The sequence below is a fragment of the Canis lupus genome, chromosome 25 (genome assembly GCF_003254725.2).
Source record: "Canis lupus dingo isolate Sandy chromosome 25, ASM325472v2, whole genome shotgun sequence".
NCBI lineage: Eukaryota > Metazoa > Chordata > Mammalia > Carnivora > Canidae > Canis > Canis lupus.
Genome location: NC_064267.1, coordinates 40,517,640 through 40,537,883, shown reverse-complemented (window position 1 = coordinate 40,537,883; position 20,244 = coordinate 40,517,640). Strand labels below are relative to the sequence as shown.

Genomic DNA, 20,244 nt, shown 5'->3' with positions numbered 1-20,244 from the left:
AACTCAGTACAAATGGGGATCCTGGCAACAATAAAAATAAAGTTTCCTTTTCCCTATACCATAGAATTATGATGATAAATGAATTTCTCCTGCAGCCAATATAAGAAAACTAGGCATTTCAGGGACACTATTATAAATCAAAGAATACTTGTGATGATTATTAAAGCTATGCAGAATCATATGGAAAAGACATTGACCTGAAGCCAGTTGGAAAGATTTAAAGATGTAGTTAAAGAATGATAAAAATAGGAAAAAGTCAATAATATGCTAAGAATTGGAGTGAAAGAGGAGATGAAAACTTGAACTCTGATAGCAAGAGACTAGAAATGCTTAAAGAATGATAAAAATGGGAAAAAGTCAATAATATGCTAAGAATTGGAGTGAAAGAGGAGATGAAAACTTGAACTCTGATAGCAAGAGACTAGAAATGCATGATAAGAATTTGTTCCAAGGAAGATAAAAACAAAAACAATGAGAAGCCACCCCAGCCCACCCCAGTCATAGTTGAAACACAAGTAAACCTTACATTTTTTAGGAGATGGAGATGAGTCTATGAGTGTCTTAAAACAAAGTTGGTTTAGATACACTAACCAGAGAAAGGGAAGCGGCACTAAAAATAAGTGGCCTTCCAGAAATAGACTGCAGGTAGGGATTGAGAGAAGCGACCAGAGACTTGCTAAAAGGTCCCTGATGAATTTTAATGAAAAATCACCATCATTTTCTTAGCCATCAAAAAGAGAACGGAACACATCATTTCCCAAGTAATTTAGATGGGTCACTTCCCAGTGCAAAGGTGTTTGCGTTCCCCAGAGCTCATGCAAGGTCATATGGAAAGGCCAGCAGTGCACGTGGCCATTTATTACTGGGGCCATATGCGCTGCATGTGTGCAGGTGGTGTAACTGGGTCAGAAGTAGGTGCTCTCTAGTACACTGGGCAGGCCACGCAGGGAGACTGCACCCTGCCTGGGGCCACTTTTGCTTGAGAGTGAAGCAAAAGCTAATGCCCAGCGTTCTTTTCCTCCACCTGCTCTTGTTGGCTACAGCTCTCCCTCCAAAGAGCTCTCCTACACCACCCAGCCGACCCACTGAGGTAAGCTCTGTGGCAAATCTAGTTACTGCTCCAAGTCTCCTCCAGAAGGAGCAGCTGATTCATTCAGCTTTCTGGTTGTTTCTGGCGTTTTCACTGTAGATTTCAAGTAATGATAACACACTAAGCTGACTTTTGTTTGGAGAACATTCTTTTATTGTATTTTCTTTTGACCAACTGCCCATATAATGTTCTTGTGCCTTTTTAAAAATGGAGCACAAGAACATGTGCTCCATGTAATGGAGCATACGAGTAATAGGTGAGAATTACTACTACAGGAGCAACTTTTTAAGAGGATTGTCTTCTTTGGAAAGCACAGAAAGGGGGGAAAGATCAACATCTAACTTTCAGAAGTGTCAAGTCAGAAAATCCATCCAATTCATGTCCTTGAGTTAGAGTCAATGAAGTGAGGGAAGGTTTAGAGTACTTTCTAGGATGAGGATAATATTACATGGTCAAAAATAATAATAAATGGAAAAGTAGCAAAAGGACAGTCTTTTCTAGAATGGTGCTTTCCCATGAAGGCTGGAGGCCCTCCCAGACGGAACGGGTATCCTATGATGACCCTAACAGGTGTGCTTAGGAGAGATGTGAGTAAATATTCAATCCTATATTTTCCTCTGCAACTTCTTTTGTCTTTTCTTTTTTTTTCTTAGAGAGCTAGAAAGAGAGTGTGTGTCAATGGGGGGAGAGGGAGAGAAAGAGTCTTAAGCAGGCTCCACAGCCAGTGCAGAGGCAGATGCAGGGCTCGATCTCACAACCCTGAGATCATGACCTAAGCTGAAATCAGGATTTGGACACTTAACCGACTGAGCCATCCAAGCATCACTTTCCTCTACAATTTCTAACTCCATGACTGTGTCCCAGAGAAAGATGTAATTTACGATGTGACCATTTTTGTATATTTCTATATTGATAATCCAAACAAAGCTCAGAAAAAAACATAGCCTGATTCTGCAGTGCATTTTGATTCTTAATATATTTTATCTGCAAACAGGACATTTAAAAAAATCCTGTTTGCAACCCACTAAATTTTGTTGACACTCACAATCTGAAAAACATTATTCTAAAATAAAGAGGAATTGGATGCTGACCAGGCACTCGCAACACAGAGGAAAGATTACTGAACTTGGAATTGGAAAAACTGAGTTCAAATCCGGGTGAAAACCTGCACACATAATACTGCCTGTGGCCCTCAATTTCCTCATCCAAAAAATGAGTAAATACCATCTTCTCTATCTACCTACCTCACAAAACTGTCAAGGAAAAAAATAATTTTTCAAATGTAGAAATTATGGATTGTGTAATTTGATTATCATCGCTATAGTCATGTGACAGATAAGAGTAGCATCTCCTCAATAAGATAAAAATAAAAAGTGATGATCAATGCTTCCAAGCTATATGACCCCATTAGCCAGAGGTTTCTCTAGTAGGGAGAGAATGATTTGGGCAGGGATTGTTGGGTTGGAAACCTAGAGGCCATGCTGACGGTGCCTATGGGGATGGCTGGTGAGGAAAATGTCCAGGAGGTGGGAATGGTGCCAGAGAAGTCAGACCCATCTACTCATCCATGTAGAGGGAAGGCATAAACCTGGCACCAACAGACCTGACCCTGACCTCAATCTTAACCTTGCTTGGCTGAGTGCCCATGAGCTTTAAGGAGGCTCCGTTCCCATGTCTGAGAAATTGGGGACATTTTAGATACATATAAAAATTATGTAATTACCATCGATCCTTGAACAACATAGAGATTAGTGATGCCAACCCCTGCACGGTTGAAAATCCACATTTGTCTTTTGACTCCCCCAAAACTTAACTACTAATAGCCTACTGTTGACCAGAAGCCTACTGATAACAGTTAATTAACACATATTTCATGTGTTATATGCATTATATATTGTATTCTTCCAATAAAGTAAGCTAGAGAAAAAATCGTAAGGTAGAGAAAACAGATTTATAGTACTGTACTGTATTTATCCAGAAAAAATCCACCTATAAGTGGACCCATGCAATTCACACCTGTTGGTCAAAGGTCAACTATATGTAATATTAAATATGATAAATATATTATTATATCATATAATTCTATTCATATTTATTTAATAGAACCATATTTAATAATTTTAATTATTTAAATAATAGTATCTGTATATATTCTATAAGATATATAATTATAGGTAAATATATATAATTAGGGTTGTTCTAAGGATCAGAGACAATAATGTTATACAGCAACTAATACAGTACTTGGTGTAAGGCAGGAGCCAAGCCGACAGTAGCTGATAGGTTGTTCTCATTTTATCTGTGTGAGTTGGCAGGATCTTTCACAAGTAAGAAAAAAAATCACTGCCTTCAGAGAGTGGGTGAAAGGCCATGCTGAGCTGGAGAATTTCAGATACCCGTGTGCCAGTAACTAAAGAAGCCAGACCCGTGGTATTTATTCAGTGCTAGACACAGACACTCCAGGGCACCTACAGGAAAAGGTTTTCAGCTAACTGGGCCAGAATGGGTCACAGACAGGGAGTGATGTGTGCACATGAAGAGGTTAGTGGGTTGGGGCTGACGGTGTGAGACGTCTACCCAAAACATCAGTCACCTGAGGACCTTTCCATCACCTGGCCTGGACTCTTCAGGGCCTAGAGAACCAGAAAAGAATTTCAGGGCTGCATGTCTACGTGTAATTTTGCAAAAGCTCCCTGGACAATTTCCATCCACTTCCCTCTCCACCCTGTTAAGATCCAAGGCCGTGGCATGGAGCCAGTTTGCCCAGAGGGTGAGAGAGGGACAAGTGGTCCTTGGGCATCATGTCTCAGAATCACACTCTGCATGAATGCAGATTCCCTGGCCCCCATACCTACTGAACCACACGTTAGGGATGGAGTCGGGGAGCCCATATTTCTCCAAGTTCCCAGGGGATCTGATACATAAGTCAAGTCCACACGGTCTTTGTTAAGGGGCCAGAGTAAGGAAGGATTAGGAAATGAGGCAAGTGCTAGATGCCTAGGAGACCTTGGGTCGGGGCAGGTGAAAGAACAGCCAAATATTTGCCAGTGTAGAAGTCTCCCAGCAGGCAGCGACAAGGGCTGGAGCCCTGCAGGAGGAAGAAGAGACACCAAGCAAGACATGGCCTCAGAAAGGGTCTGGTTGCTCCTGCTGTTGTCTGGACTAAAGGATTCCTGCAAATGTTGGATTAGATGTCTTCTCTTATTTCCTCTAGCAGAAAACCTAGCTTTGGAGCGTGTGTTTGTTTCTGTGGGGAGGAGGCTAGAAAAGGAGTGAGGAAAGGAAGCCCAGTATATCCTAGGATACAGGTGTGAGCCCCCCAGATACTTCCCGGCTGTTTGCAGCTAAGGCCAGACACATTCTCTCATTTCTCCTCATTAAGCCAGAATCACTGTGGATTCTGGATCCTCCAACATGAAGAGAGGAAAGGGAAGAGAAGTGCCGTGTGTTTGAGCAGCGGTGCTATGCCCAACATGGCACCAGGTCCTTTCCAGATATCAGTCAAGGCACCCAGTACTCACAGAAAGCCTACACAGTTAACATCATTACCCCCTTCTACAGATGCACAACTGAACTGCAAGGCATTTGTAGAGTTAAGGGCCTCCCTGGCCTTCTCCTGATGCAGCCAGCAGTACACTCTGGAAATGCAAACAAAGCTTTACTAGCTCTCAGCGGTGAAGTTTGACCTTCATCCGCTTCCTTCTGCAAGACCTACCCACCTCCCTAGCCCCTAGCAAAGTTTGTCTTCCTGAATACCTGGAATTGCACCCAGTGACTTCCTCTGCTGGAGAGATCATCACTTTCCCTCTCTTAGGTCCACTTTCAAACTATAATTGGCTCTATGTAGTTAGTCATAATCTTTAGGATGAATGTGTTCATGAAAATACTTTCTTCCCTCACTACGAGGAAAGGTTATCATTAGAGCTACCAGAATGAGGCAGAGTGGAGCAGGAAAAGGGATCCAGATGGACATCAGAGATATGTGGATTCAGATCTTGACCGGGTGATTGGAAGCCAGATGTAGGACACCTTGGATGTCCCATATGCTCACCTGGGAATTTGGGAAAGTGGTATATATTTTTACAGTTATTATTAGGAGTTAATAAACTAGATAATATACAGAAAAGCATCATACAGCAAGTTAGTTTCCCCATCCAAGGCTTCCAAAAATGTGGACACTTTGTAAGTAGACTGGATCCCCAATATGAAGGAATCAGAGGGGATTTTCCTGTGGCAGATTCACCATTGGACTTCTTGCCTGAAGTTTGAATTTCAAGCAATTACACTTGTGGCTTCGAAACAAAGCATGAACTATTATTAATCAGCTCCCTGCCCCCACTGAGTGGTGTGAAGTTGCAGACCAATGGAAGAAATGGGCCCAATCTTAATGAAGAGCAGGGTAGCAACCTACAAACTGGTGCCTTTCGTTCCCAACACAGACTAAGCGTCAGTCTCGAACAGAGGGGATATAGGAAAAAATGGCCAGTCTATTCTTCATCTGGCTTAATTTTTTTTTTAAACTGAGAAATTATAAGTTCTCAGATTGGAGACACCTAACAAAAGTATTTTGGATGTGTACTATGTGTCAAGCAACCACAAAAGTAAGGGATGGTCTAATGGGGAGATAAATGTGTAAATAAACAGGCCATTCAGTGTGTTAAAGATTTCAGGGTCACAATACAAAATACTATGGCAGATGAATTAATAGTAACTTGAGGGATGTCTGGGTGGCTCAGCGGTTGAATGTCAGCCTTCAGCTCAGGGCGTGATCCTAGAGTCCTGGGATCGAGTCCCACATCAGGCTCCCTACATGGAGCCTACTTCTCCCTCTGCCTGTGTCTCTGCCTCTCTCTCTGTGTCTGTCGTGAATAAATAAAATCTTTAAAAAAAAATAGTAACTTGAGCCACTAAATCTTGTGAAGTTGGAGTTGACCTCCTAGAAGTATGTCACCTACCACATGTACACCAGTAATGCACCAGCCAGGGTTGTACTTCCTTTCAAGCATTAATTAACCCATGTTTACCATTTATCAGGAACTACTCATTACCATGTTTATGCTGAAGAGCACTAAGGGGGCGTAACCTGTCCCAGCAATAATGAGTAAGAAGCCTGTTGACTAAGGAGGGTTTGACCGGCGCACCTAAGGAATATGTGAAAACACTTATGAATCATTCACCTTCCCATTTCAGCTGCAGACAGAGGAAACTTTATCCTTCCACAAAACATTTAGAAACACGTTTCTCGTTATATCCAAGATGCCAAAAGTAATTAAATGTCAGCTAATTTTGACTCTGTTTCCATTTGATCAGCCATGGATTGTTTCAAAACTTTGTCAAGTCATTCCTGGATTTATCCTACTGTGATCCTGTGCTTATTTGGATTTTTCTCCATGATGAGACCCTCAGAACCCTTCCTTATCCCGTATTTATCTGGACCAGATAAAAACCTGACCAGCTCAGAGGTAAATTAATATACATACATACATATCTTAACGTGGTTTAATTTTACAGGATTTGAACAAGATGTGGGGTTAGGGCTTCATCAAACTTGAGATATTAACGCACTAACCTTGGTGATCCATTTTCATAGTATTTGTCATTTAATACAATGATTCAAACTAGTCTTCCCTCCTCACACTTGTAAAAATGGGAAGCCTCAGCATATTAAAGTCCAATACATATTTTTTTTAATTTTTTATTATTATTATTTATGTATGATAGTCACAGAGAGAGAGAGAGGCAGAGACATAGGCAGAGGGAGAAGCAGGCTCCATGCACCAGGAGCCCGACGTGGGATTCGATCCCGGGTCTCCAAGATCACGCCCTGGGCCAAAGGCAGGCGCTAAACCGCTGCGCCACCCAGGGATCCCACATATTTTAACTTTTATGGAGCTCTACCATTAGTCTTAACACAAGGTAATTTTCAGGGCTCCATCAATTCTGTTATACTAACGTAATCCTAACGTAAAATCTCTGCCAGGCACAGGATCTAGTCTTAATAAACTTTTAGATGGCTGAGGTATAAGCAGGATATGATAAAGAACCATATCATTTTTTTTAGGACACTTACTCAGTTGTGAAAAACTGTTTACCAGCCAGTGAGACTTAACAGCTTTATCTCTCAGCTCTATCTTCCCCTGAAGGCCAAATTGTCTTAAAAGATCCACCTCCTTTTTTAATAATAAGTGCAACAAGAAAAGGCACTCACCCACCTGGAGAATTACCCTGCTCTAGTTTTATAATCTCCAGCCATAGCCACGAAGACACTACAGAGTGTGTGCCTTCACCCAGAAGGCTAACCGATGCTAGTTAATTTGGTGATGAGGTGCTACGGACAAAAAAGCAAGCGTGTTGTGTGGTGATGTAAAATCACTTTGCGACAACTCTGTTTCCAATTTTTTTCCAGATGGAAGCCGATCACAATTGAGACAAAACAAAGGACAAATACAGGTCCTAAATCAGCCAGTGAACCGACTGGGGTCTGCTTCTGTGACCACTATAGACCAGTTTGCATACCTATGCCCAGAGGTGCCACTCAGTCCCACTAGCCTTTGCAATCACTCTGCTGTCTACAGCAGTGGCACAGAACAGAACAAATGCAGGTGTGGTGTGACAGTGCTGCCGCCGCACCCATCCTGCCCCAGAGATCAACCCCTTTGGTCCTTCCTTCCTAGGAATGATCACTGCGGTTCCTTGCATTTCTGACGATAGCCATGAGATACCCACATCAAATGAGACAGAATTGAGTAAGCAGAGGTTAACCAGTAGAATTGGGAGGGGAAAAGCTTTGGGAGATTTGGCCAGGAAGATAATGCAATGCATGACTTGTTCCCACTTTGCAATTTTGCAAGGTTATTTATTCTTTTCTGTCCTCACATGTGTTCATTAGACTGTGGACATTTCTGACATGGTGATGGATCAAATAAACATAAAGTTTGTTGGAGTCTTCTAACATTGTAGCCCCTTTGTCTAATGTTAAAATCTTTGAACAAAAGAGGAATGGTATTTTTTTAAGAGACTAAAAACCCCAGGAGTGTCTGTTGAATAATTTTTAACTAATTTAACTCAAATGTACATACTGTTTAACTTTAAGAGAGTTCAGACTGCACATTAAGCAAATATATTCTTCCGTTGGGAAGCACATAAATTTATAAATTGGTTTTATTTTGAAGAAGGGGGAGGACCTCTTTTTTCCTTGAAAATCCATTTTCTGGGGGCCCCTGGATGGCTCAGTCAGTTGAGTGTCTGCCTTCAACCCAGGTCATGATCTCGAGGTCCTGGGATCGAGTGCCGTGTTGGGCTCTCTGCTCAGCAGGGAGTATGCTTCTTCCTCTCCCTCTCTCTCTGTGCGCTGTCTCAAATAAATAAATAAATAATCAAAGAAAGAAAGAAAGAAAGAAAGAAAGAAAGAAAGAAAGAAAGAAAGAAAGAAAGAAAGAAAGAAGAAAGAAAGAAAATCAGTTTTCACTTGTGCTTTTCCATAATATGAAGAATATCCTATCCAGTTGGATGCAGAGTTTGATATTGGGCAAGCCACCTACACCTTAGTAATGTACTACGTAAAAAGGTATCTCTTTCACCTCCTGGTGCTTCATGGTCACATGATCCATTTTTCAACCTCACAGATCACAAACGAGATCTTACCAGTTTGGACATACTCTTATCTGGTGCTGCTGCTCCCCGTGTTCATCCTCACTGACTATGTCCGCTACAAGCCAGTCATCATCCTGCAAGGGATCAGCTTCATCATCACCTGGCTGCTGCTCTTGTTTGGCCAGGGAGTGAAGACAATGCAGGTTGTAGAGTTCTTCTATGGGATGGTGACTGCCACCGAGGTGGCCTACTATGCCTACATTTACAGTGTGGTCAGCCCAGAGCACTACCAGAAAGTGAGTGGCTACTGCAGGAGCATCACACTGGTGGCCTACACAGTGGCCTCCGTGCTGGCCCAGCTCCTGGTGTCCCTGGCCAACGTATCGTACTTTTATCTCAATGTCATATCCTTGGCCTCTGTCTGTGTGGCCTTTCTTTTTTCACTTTTCCTACCAATGCCTAAGAAGAGCATGTTTTTTCATGCAAAATCCAACAAAGAGGTACAGAAACCATCAAACAAAAATACAGTGTCAGATGAACCTTCCAAAGTTACCACACAAGATGGTGAAGAGATACCCACTTCAGAAATACCAACCATTTCAGGGAACCTGGATGGTGCTCCGGTGAATAGCCCAATGCCTAAAAATTTGGTTTTAAGTGTTTTTGTGCAGTGGTTCCAAGATTTGAAGGAATGCTACTCCTCAAAGCGTCTTTTTTACTGGTCCCTCTGGTGGGCCTTCTCTACAGCAGGTTTTAACCAAATTTTGAACTATGTTCAAATCCTGTGGGATTACAAGGCACCATCCCAGAGTTCTTTCATCTATAATGGGGCAGTAGAAGCTATTGCAACCTTTGGAGGTAAGCAAACATTGATTTATCTTCCCTTGATGGGCTACCCCCATTACGTTTTTGTCTTTGTTGCTAAACTCCATGGTGGTAAGCTAATTCTGTCAGAAGGCATATTAACCTTTGTTTTTAATGGAAGGCACTGGAAGAAAGAAAAAGAGGACCATGACATTTGTATGTAATGTGGTAGAGTTATGGCAAGTAACTCAAGAGCTCTGGATTAAGCACCAAATGATTAAATTTTAGGCAAACTCCTAAGATTCCAATTCATCATTAGGAAAGGGGTTAATAATACCCCTTCTTCTTTCAGGTTGTTTTTTTTATATACAAAGAAAAATACTCACCTTATATATAAGTAAGAAGTTTTCATTATTTTAGTAAAATAGATTGAACCCTCAAGCCTTCCAGATTACCACTAAAAGATTTGATTTAACTAGTGCCGACCATTAGCAATCTTAGGTTCCACACCAAAAAGTTCTAAAAATGGGGGGATCCCTGGGTGGCTCAGCGGTTTAGTCCCTGCCTTCAGCCCAGGGCATGATCCTGGAGTCCTGGGATCGAGTCCCACATCAGGCTCCCTGCATGGAGCCTGCTTCTCCCTCTGCCTGTGTCTCTACATCTCTCTCTCTCTCTCTCTCTCTCTCTCATGAATAAATAAATAAAATATTTTTTAAAAAAAGTTCTAAAAATAGCTTTCTTAAGAGATTTAAGTGAGATGTGGAATGTATGCAAGAGTCAGGATTCTAACACCAGAAGGAAATCTGCCTTTGAAGTTTACTCTACAATAAATATTTATATCCTGGTAAGTGGGAACTTAAATTCAACTGAGACTTTAAAGATATTTTCTAGGAAGTAGGAGATTTCCACACCCTCGTTTACAAAAAATTCAGAAAAGTCAAGTGGTGTCCATTCTCTTATTGTCTCTCTTTTGGGAGGCTTCACCTTTACTCCTGCACACCAGGACTGCTCTGGACTTGGTTCACTGAAATTATTTCTTCTACATTCCAAATTCTGGGAGGGTGGGGTGAAAGAATGGTATTTCCTTTGTAGCATTGGTTCTTTCCTGGATCACACATGGAAAAGTTCATCAAACATCAGTAACTTGAAACATAAGTACCTTTTATTTTGCTAAAAAGAACTATAAATGCTAACCCTAATGACTGCCAATTATTCAGTCTCTTAAACTCTGTAAGTCAATATTGAGTTCACTGAAAACCTCAAGTAAATGGGTTAGATCTCAAAGACACTGAGATGGACACCAGCAGTTTAAGATTACTAATAAAGACTAAAATTTTCTATCCAGGGCAACATATCTGTTACCCATTGAAAAAAATTACGATAAACAACCAATGAGAAAGGCAAGTATGGACGGGCCAGGTATACTATCAGAGCAGCCCTTTCACTCTTCTCTATTCCTGCTCCTCACATGTTGTAGCAAGTGACAGGGTTTATGGATCGTTTCTCCCCAGGCTGCTGTGGTAAAAAAACTTTCGGGCCTCTCCACATGGCACAGTGCATGGCATGTAATGGATATTAATTAAAAGTGTGGCAACTACCTGATTGAAAGAGGAGGAGGTAAAGAGAGAAGCCAACAGAAAATATGGTTGAGAAAAAGATAAATCTACATGCTATTTTTGTGAAATCCATACATTCATCATGTACATTTGCCTAAGACTTGACTTTTTAAAGAGAGCACGGTAAAAAAATAAATAAATAAATAAATAAATAAATAAATAAATAAATAAATAAATGTAAATAGAGCACGGTGGCATATCCCATGTGCACAGTCAATGTGTGGATCTCCCTTAATGTTTCTTTCTCAGGGGCCGTGACTGCCTTTGCAGTGGGCTACGTGAAAGTCAACTGGGATCTTCTGGGAGAGTTGGCTCTAGCGATCTTCTCCATCATCAATGCAGGCTCTCTGTTTCTCATGCATTACACAACTGACATCTGGGCATGCTATGCTGGCTACTTGATATTCAAGTCCAGCTATATGCTTCTTATAACCATAGCAGTGTAAGTATTACCAATCATTTCTCTCCACTCCTAAACCCACACCATGTTCTCTCTTCTGTAGCATTTCTGTAGTTCTTTGCAAAACTTCAGAAGTATTTTAATCAATAGCAATATTAAATGTTGGCTACATATTAAATTGGGCACAATGAAGCCATGTTTTCATTTAACTATTTGACCTCTGAATGCTGCTAAGATAAGTCATCAAAGAAAAAAAATCCTATGGGTTCATGAACCAAAAGCAAAGATACACTGTCGGGTTGTGATTTTTATCAAGTTTTTTGCCATAACAAGGCAGGGTGCAATCTGCTTCTGAATGATTAAGTTTAGGTTTCATCATTAATTTCATTTAGTTGTTTGTGTAATACCAGACATATACATTTGGGTGAAGCAAAACATACTCAGCGGGTTATAAAAACTTGGATATTGAAAAAAGTGGATGCAACGATTATAAGAAACTAGCTCAGAAATCAGTTTTTAACAATGAAAAACGTTTTGTTTCATATAGAAGTGCAGAGAAAGCTGACTACAGGAAATGTGCTTTGATATTAATCAAAAGAGATAAGAAATATTTGAATTTCAAATCACATGAAAGAAGTAGAGCCAGAAGCTTTATTAAGTTCTGAGGTTTAATGTGTGAAAAATGTTTGATAAGGAATTGACAAACCACAGAAATATGAGCAGCTTGGAAAAAGATCATGAAAGAGAATAAGGTTGTTTACTTTTTTTTTTAGTGGAAATATGTCAGTTTAACAAATCAAACTCATGTCTCTTAAGTTTCTTCTTTTTAATTCAAGGACATTGTTAAGGTAGGATTACATTACTTCTTCTCATTTTAAGAATCTTCAGAACCAAAAGCCTTTTACCCTTGTTCCACAGAACAGCTCTAGATAACATACATTTGCCAGTCATTCAGTAGTTATAAGGTGTCAAAACCTATATAGTTATTAGAATAAATTATTTATAGATTCACTCAATTATACAACCAATCATGATCTGGATCTTCCTAAAAATAAATAACTCGCCCACCAAAATTTGAAACTGTTGATACAATTGACAGGAAAAAGAATAACTCTCCAAATGATTCCATGAATTGGACATTGCTTCCATTTTCATAAAAATTCACTGTGAAAGAGTATTTATAATCAGAAACCATCAAATATTCTCAGGTTATGAAGACTCAGAAAATCTAGGTTCAATTTCTGGAAGCATTAAATTGAAGAGGAGAAATTGTGCCATATTTCCTTTAACTGGTGTTTTAATTCAGCCTTCAACTGTATTGTATTTTTTTAATTCCCTTTGCTCTGCCTATTTGTCTAAACTGGAAGAGATTTAGACAAAAAGGGCTGATAGCAAGACACTGCTTTGATCTCCATTTCTTTATTTTCTGTCTTTTAAGGGTAAGGATCCCATGTGTATTTTGTTAAAGAATGTAATTCAACATTTAATGATAGATTTCAGATCGCGGTTAATCTGAGTGTGGAACGCTATGCCTTGGTGTTTGGAATGAACACCTTCATGGCCCTGGTGATCCAGACCATTATGACAGTGATCGTAGTAGATCAGAAAGGACTCAACCTGCCAATCAGCATTCAGGTAAGCTGTAATATTGTTGTTTTCCTACTCAGGTAGTTGGGGGAATGTGGAATAACTAGGTAATCTGAAAGGTTTTTTCAACCTCACCACAAGCAGTATTTAATTTCTTGAATTGCTTAGTTGAGCAAATTTTTAAATAAGCAATTCCTTCCTTATCATATTGTAACACACCAAGTAGGTTTTCAGCAATAACCATACTCGGTAACATTTGCCGGTGGCTACTAACATGTCGTCAGATGCCGCTCTGGCCATTGTGCCCCCTCTATGTCTGCTTTTCCTCCTGCCATAATATTCGTTCCAAGGTTTAGGAGATTTGACTAGAAGTGGTACATGACTGCAGAGCTCAACTCCTTTTCCCTACTCCACTGAGGGTCTTGAAATAGCCCCATTTCACATTTTACATATGGATCTGGGAAAGAAAGGGATAGTTATGTAAGAAGTAACCTCATTATCTAAAATTCATTCCCATCATTCACTAAATTCATTCACTATCCTGTAGACATAAACACATGGATCAGTGGAATTTAGTGTTTTTTCACTATTGTTGGTGTTAGCTGGGGTGTGAACCCAAGCAACCTTGGCTCCAGAGCCCACATTCTTAGTTACTGAATTTCTTACATTTTTATAGTTGATTCTTCTAAGATAGAAGAAGAAAGTATTGTGTATATCCTGGGTCTTAGTTATCCCATAATCCAAGCAAATCATTATCATCACTGTGTATTATCAGTGACATAGTCATATTTTATGTGTGTCTAATTACCTCTATGTGTTTTTCTCTAGTTTTTAGTTTATGGGAGTTATTTTACAGTTATTGCTGGCATTTTTCTAACGAGAAGCATGTACATCATCTACTCAACCAGATGCCAAAAGCAAGCACAGAGACCAGCTACAAGTCAGAATCCAGATGAGCCCCACCCAGAGGGGCTAAGGAATGTCATTGCAGGAACAAAGCTCTAACCTTATGGCAGCCACTGCATCCGCTGGGCAAGGATCCTCCTGGTCATAAAGTTACTAAGTTCCACAAATTGGTACACTTCCTAAGTCTGGTTTTCAACAAACCTTTTCAAAACCACAACAAAATCTCAGTTTTAGACCGGCTACTATGTGTCCATCTGTATGCAGTCAACAAGGCCCATCATCTCGATCAAATAGCTTATGTTGGGGACCCCAGTGAGTAGCAAGAACTGAGATATTCTGGTTTTGATTACTCACTAGGACATACACATGGCATGGAAATAAACTATGAGAAAACACCAGTCATCCTGGAGTTGAAGTTCTCCATTCATAAACAGAAATACTAACTGGACCAACCCCTTTGCTAGGTTTAAATATTTGTTTTATTTTACCAAAACAGACAAGAGATGGGACATTTTTTGTCACATAGTTATTTTCCTTATTTTATCAAGTATATTTCTATATAACTTGCAGTGCTCTGAGAGAATCTCCAGGTCTGGTCCAGTTTCTAAGGACCCCTCTTCAATCCTGATAACATGGCATTGTTCACAAACTACTATTTGATAATATCACCATTTGATTTTGTCATGATTACTTTTTACTTTGTGTTATTCTGAGTGTTGTTGAAATTCTATCTCAGGAATAGCCCCAGACATTCCTGTGTATCCACAGAATGACATTCAAGTCAATTCCTGGTGGCCTAGGAGAGGAAGTGAGCTTTCTCCCTACCATGACTCCAGATAGGTCATGATATGTCAGTTTGATCTCTGTCTAAAACAGAAAAATGTAAGTGGAAATTTCCAGGAATTTCTGAAAATATTTGTAAATAAAAAAAAATAATGATGGGGCCAGCAGCGAGGGGGACATCTAATTTTTAAGTGGCAGAGATTGTCCTACATAAAATACTATGTGCAAAAATATTAAATTGCCTTTCTAAATTCTTGATGAATTGTGCTAAGAATCATCTGTGCTTGTATGTCCTTTGAAACTTCAATAGAAGACACATGGAATAATCTGCCATGGAAATAAAGAATGCCGGTTCAAGATTTGTGTCTCACATATACTTTTCTCCAAATTCTAAAATTCGATCACTGGACTGAAAATAAAACTCAGCTCCAAAGCCAACACCTACTAAGTAGAGAAAACTAGTGACATTCCTACTTATATCAAAACCAAGGAAAAGATAATCGCTATTATTCTCCTTATTTAATTTATTGTACTAGAGGTATAAGCCAACACAATTAGACAAGGAGAGAGAGAGAGAGAGAGAGAGAGAGAGAGAGAGAGAGAGAGAAAATAAAAACTTTAAAAGAGGAGGCAAAACTATCATTATTCTAGAGACCACAAGTATTCACCCAGGAGACTCAACTAAAAACTAAGATTGCAGTGCAGAAAGTATATAGAAATCAGCTTTACTCATGATACAACAACCATTTAGAAGATGCATAGGAGTAAAAGATCCAATTTATGATAGGACAAAAAAAATACAAAATAATTACATGTAATCTATTTAATAAATGTGTAAGGCATCTATGACCATACCTGCAAACACTTCTGTAGATTGCAAAATAACACCTAAACATATGGAAAAGCCTATCTTGTTCTCAGGAAGAAAAAAATACATAAAGACATCATGTTTTCTAAATAAATTTATAAGTTAAATCCCATCCTAGAAGGAAAAAAATACATCTTTATTCAGAACTAGTAAGGGTGATTCTAAATTTAATTTGGAAAGAAAACAAAGAAGAACCAAGAAAATGCTTTGTCCAGTTGGAAAATGAAATTAAATAATTTGCAGAGAAAAAAATTCTATTTAAACTCTCAACTACATGGGATCCCTGGGTGGCTCAGTGGTTTAGTGCCTGCCTTTGGCCCAGGGCATGATCCTGGAGTCCCGGGATCAAGTCCCATATCAGGCTCCCAGCATGGAACCTGCTTCTCCCTCTGCCTGTGTCTCTGCCCCTCTCTCTCTCTCTTTCTCTGTGTGTGTGTGTGTGTCTCTCATGAACAAATAAATAAAATCTTTAAATAAATAAACTCTCAACTACAGAAACAGCAACACAAAGAGACAGTCCACTGGAACAGAGTAGAAAGTTCTGAATTAATCCTTAGTTCCTAATGGGATTTTAGACTATGATAAAGATAGCATCTCATACAAAAGGAAGAAAAATAACATTTAATAAATTAGAACATTTTTTTCAAAGGGAAACAAAGTTGTACCCACAAGTGATAGAATAACTTCATCTATATGTAATACAGATGTATCAATGCACAGATATAAAAAAGTGAAACCACAAAAATACTAAGAAAAATGTAAACATTATTTTATAATCTTAAACCTTTCTAAAGTAGTATAAAACCTTGAAATCATTAAAAAAATAGCATAAAACTAAACACGTGTGGAAGAAAAACCACTACAAACAAATGCAAAAGACACAATAAGCTGGAATAAATATTGCAACATTTCAAATCTGCTGGGCAGCCCGGGTGGCTCAGCAGTTTAGCACCACCCTCAGCCCAGGGCGTGATCCTGGAAACCCAGGATCGAGTCCCATGTCGGGCTCCCTGCATGGAGCCTGCTTCTCCCTCTGCCTGTGTCTCTGTCTCTCTCTCTCTCTCTCTTTCATGAATAAATAAATAAAATCTTTTTTAAAATTCCAAATCTGCTTTCCCTCGTTTATAAAGAACCATTACCAACTGATAAGAAAAAGATCAGTTACCTGATAGAAAAATGGGCAAAGAATGTGAACAGGAAATTCAGAGAAAGTGAAATACAAATGACTCAGACATGTACATGATGTTTAAATGAACTCATCTGGGAAATGTTTGTCAAAGTACAATGAGATACCATTTTTCACCTGGCAGACTAGAAGCTAATCCAAAAGTGTAATAATATGCTTGGTTCTTTGGGAATGGTTCAACAGACTGTCTCAAAGGTGGTTGGTGAGAGTATATATTAGCTTCATTGCTGTGATGAAAAACTCTGAACTCTCACAATTAAAAATATGAATATCTTTCCACCTATAGATTTTTGTGGTTGAAATATACACCTCTGTGTACCGCCTGCCTTGGAAATGACTCACAGATGTTTTTCATTTCAGCAGTGTTTCTGAGGACAAAGGATTGGAAACTATTTAAATGTTGTCACATGAGTGGGGAAAATATATAATGGTGCCCCAATATGTTCACTTGTATTAATATTAATTGGATAAAAAATGAGAAAAATCCTTATATAGTGATACAGGTTTCTAAAATAAATTATTAAGTGGAAAGAAGCCAAAATAATGAAAGCAGTAGCTCATCATCTGTGCAAAAGTAAACTGAAAAAATACGTGTATCAACTTAATACACATGCAACTTTTCTGAAAGGACAAACAAAACAAATAACAATGACCTGCTATGGAGTAATGAAGAATGGAGGGCGGGGGAAGATGGCATCTTTCCATGGCTTTTGATGTTTGCACCACATAAATTACTCATAACAAAATTGAAATGCTAACTTTTAAAAAGTATTTAGCCTCTTGGGATGTAAATTAGCATCACAGAAAAAGGAGCTGGAGATTTTTATTTTTTACATGTAACCATTCTGTTTTTTACATTTTTGTAATATGCATGGATAATCTAAATGCACATCTATAATTAAAAGGAACAAGCACAAAAGACAGAGTATTCTGAAAAGAAATTTTCTTATTTGGTATCTCATTAAAGAGAAAGGGTTTTTTTTTATATATTAAAACACAGATTTGCTTTGTAAGGTGTGGAGTTTCTTGACTGGTTAAGACACCTTATGGATAGGATAAATGCTTTCTTTTGTATGTAGAATGACTGGTGGGAACACCAGAAAAAAATTCATAAACAAATAATCAAAATAAGGGGATAGAAATAGCAAGAGAGTAACCACTTCTGAGAAGAAAAAAAGGTTATGTTTCTAGCTTGTTTGCACTTGCCCTTTGCCTATACTTAGGCCTCAATTTAGGTGAAATATTTAGATCTGGGTTTAGGAAGTTGTCACGTGAAGAGGCATATGATGCACATTTGACAAATAAGCAGTATCACTATGTCTTTAGGCAAGAGGCACACAGTGGTAGGTGTTGAAGTGATGGAGGGAAGTGCCTGCCATGGAAAAGTGACAGGTGGCTAGGAGGGGTGGCCCATGGTCTGCCCTGCAACCCTGACTTTGCATTGCTGCCATGCACACTTACCATTCAGGTTGGCCAAGGTGAGAAAAACCCCCGGGTGCACCCTGTTGCCATAGCAAAATTTAAGCAGAATCACTTAGGGTTGTTTTCCACACTTTTTATTTATTTTTTTTAACCTTTTACCCCCTTCACTTATTTCTCCCACCCACCACTACCTACCAGTTCCCTGTATCTATGATCTTGTTTTCCTTTTTTTAATCCCATGTATAAGAGAGATCACTTGGTATTTATCTTTCTCTGACTTATTTCATTTAGCATAATGCCCTTTTGGTCTATTCATGTTGTCACAAATGGCAGGATTTCCTTCTTTTTTTAAGATTTAATTTATTTATGAGAGAGAGAGAGAGAGAGAGAGAGAGAGGCATAGACACAGCAGAGGGAGAAGCAGGCTCCATTTCATGCAGGGAGCCTGACGTGGGACTCGATCCCAGGTCTCCAGGACCACACCCTGGGCTGAAAGTAGCAGTAAACCGCTGAGCCACCCAGGCTGCCCTCCTTTTTTTTTATGGCTGAATTATACACATACACACATAAACACACACACACACACACACACACACACACACACACCACAATTTCTTGATCTGTTCATCCACCAACAGATGTTTTCTGTGTTTTATTAAGAAATTTGGGCAATAGCTACATGGTGAATGGAAACAATAGTGATAGTAAAAGAACAGGGTAATAGTAATAAAAATAGTTTGCATACTGGTGCAAAGCATGAGAAGTACCAAGTTGGGAGACCACATGAATACCTTTCAAATAGAGTACTCAGAACGGTGATCACATTGGCTGGGCTCAGTGATCTTCAGGTTTGGGTTGGGTTTACGTCTTTGTCATATCCATTTCCTGCTTAAGAGTTTTTTTCAAATAAAAAGCCTTGACACCATTGGGTTGAAAGAGAAGGGGATTGAGTTCATAAACCAGTGATATTGTTCAAGAAAGTAAATCCTGGTGCACCCAGGTGATAGCAAGTGGAGAGATCTGGGAGCAGTCGCACGAGCTGCAGTCACAGGACAGGTGGCAGCAGCAGACCACGGGGACACTGCAGCAGCCCCCACAGAGCCACAGCAGCAGGGGCAGCAGGACGAACAGCAGCCCACCCAGTAGCACCTGCAGGTGTTACAGCTGCTACAGCTGCCACAGCCACTGCAGCCACTGCTGCAGCCACCGCAACTTCCACAACCACAGCACCCCATGGTGTCAGTAGAGAGGACTCAGGACAGGTGAGCAGGGAGACTCAAGGGGTGAGGGAGGTCTGATGACACCTTCTGCTGGGGGAGCTCCTTATGTGCCATCTTGAAATGGATGGTGATAGAACAACCCAGGACACATGACAAATGGTTCCTTCCTTATTATTTATTCCAACATCCAGAAAAGAATCTAGAATTCTTTCTCATTTATATTCTTACTGGGAAACATTCAGAGTTTTTACCACATGGAAGAAAGATGGTCCTTCTACTGGACAGAATTCACTTGCATGCTTTCTATAAGAATTATCTCATGTCAGGCAGCCTGGGTGGCTCAGCGGTTTAGCGCTGCCTTCAGCCCAGGGCGTGATCCTGGAGACCGGAGATCGAGTCCCACATCAGGCTCCCTGCATGGAGCCTGCCTCTCCCTCTGCCTGTGTCTGTGCCTCTCTCTCTGTGTGTGTCTCTCATGAATAAATAAATAAAACCTTAAAAATAAAAAGAATTATCTCATGTTGCTTTTAGAGATCTACAATGTACATATCTGGAAAATAGCTCACCTGGCAATGAAAAGCCAGAACCAGGTAACCAGGGAAAAGGTGCTCTAGAGTCTAGACAGCGTCTAGTCCTTTCCTGATGCATAGATTCTTCCTTACGTACCAAAACTTTTTTCATATGGAGTTGAAAAGTAAAAAAGCAAGATGAAAACAACAGCATTCTGACCTGACCATTGGATGTCTCTTTACTCTTTCAGAGGCTAAAA

General features: G+C 39.7%; 1 protein-coding gene across 17 annotated transcripts in view; it reads left to right on the top strand.

Annotated features, from left to right (window-relative positions):
- Positions 1-15,138, top strand: part of SLC19A3 (solute carrier family 19 member 3) — a 45,558-nt gene extending 30,420 nt beyond the window's left edge. For 16 of the 17 annotated variants that reach the window (XM_049101397.1, XM_025463297.3, XM_035720385.2 and 13 more), the window contains 5 exons: positions 6,401-6,552; positions 8,716-9,541; positions 11,353-11,545; positions 12,997-13,138; positions 13,919-15,138. In XM_049101397.1, coding sequence (XP_048957354.1) covers positions 6,403-6,552; positions 8,716-9,541; positions 11,353-11,545; positions 12,997-13,138; positions 13,919-14,095 — 1,488 coding nt within the window. In that variant the 5' untranslated portion in view covers positions 6,401-6,402 and the 3' untranslated portion in view covers positions 14,096-15,138. Of the gene's footprint in view, positions 1-6,400; positions 6,553-8,715; positions 9,542-11,352; positions 11,546-12,941; positions 13,139-13,918 lie in introns of those variants that run through there. The other variant, XM_025463308.3, reaches the window with a different exon arrangement.
- Positions 15,139-20,244: the final 5,106 nt, after the last annotated feature.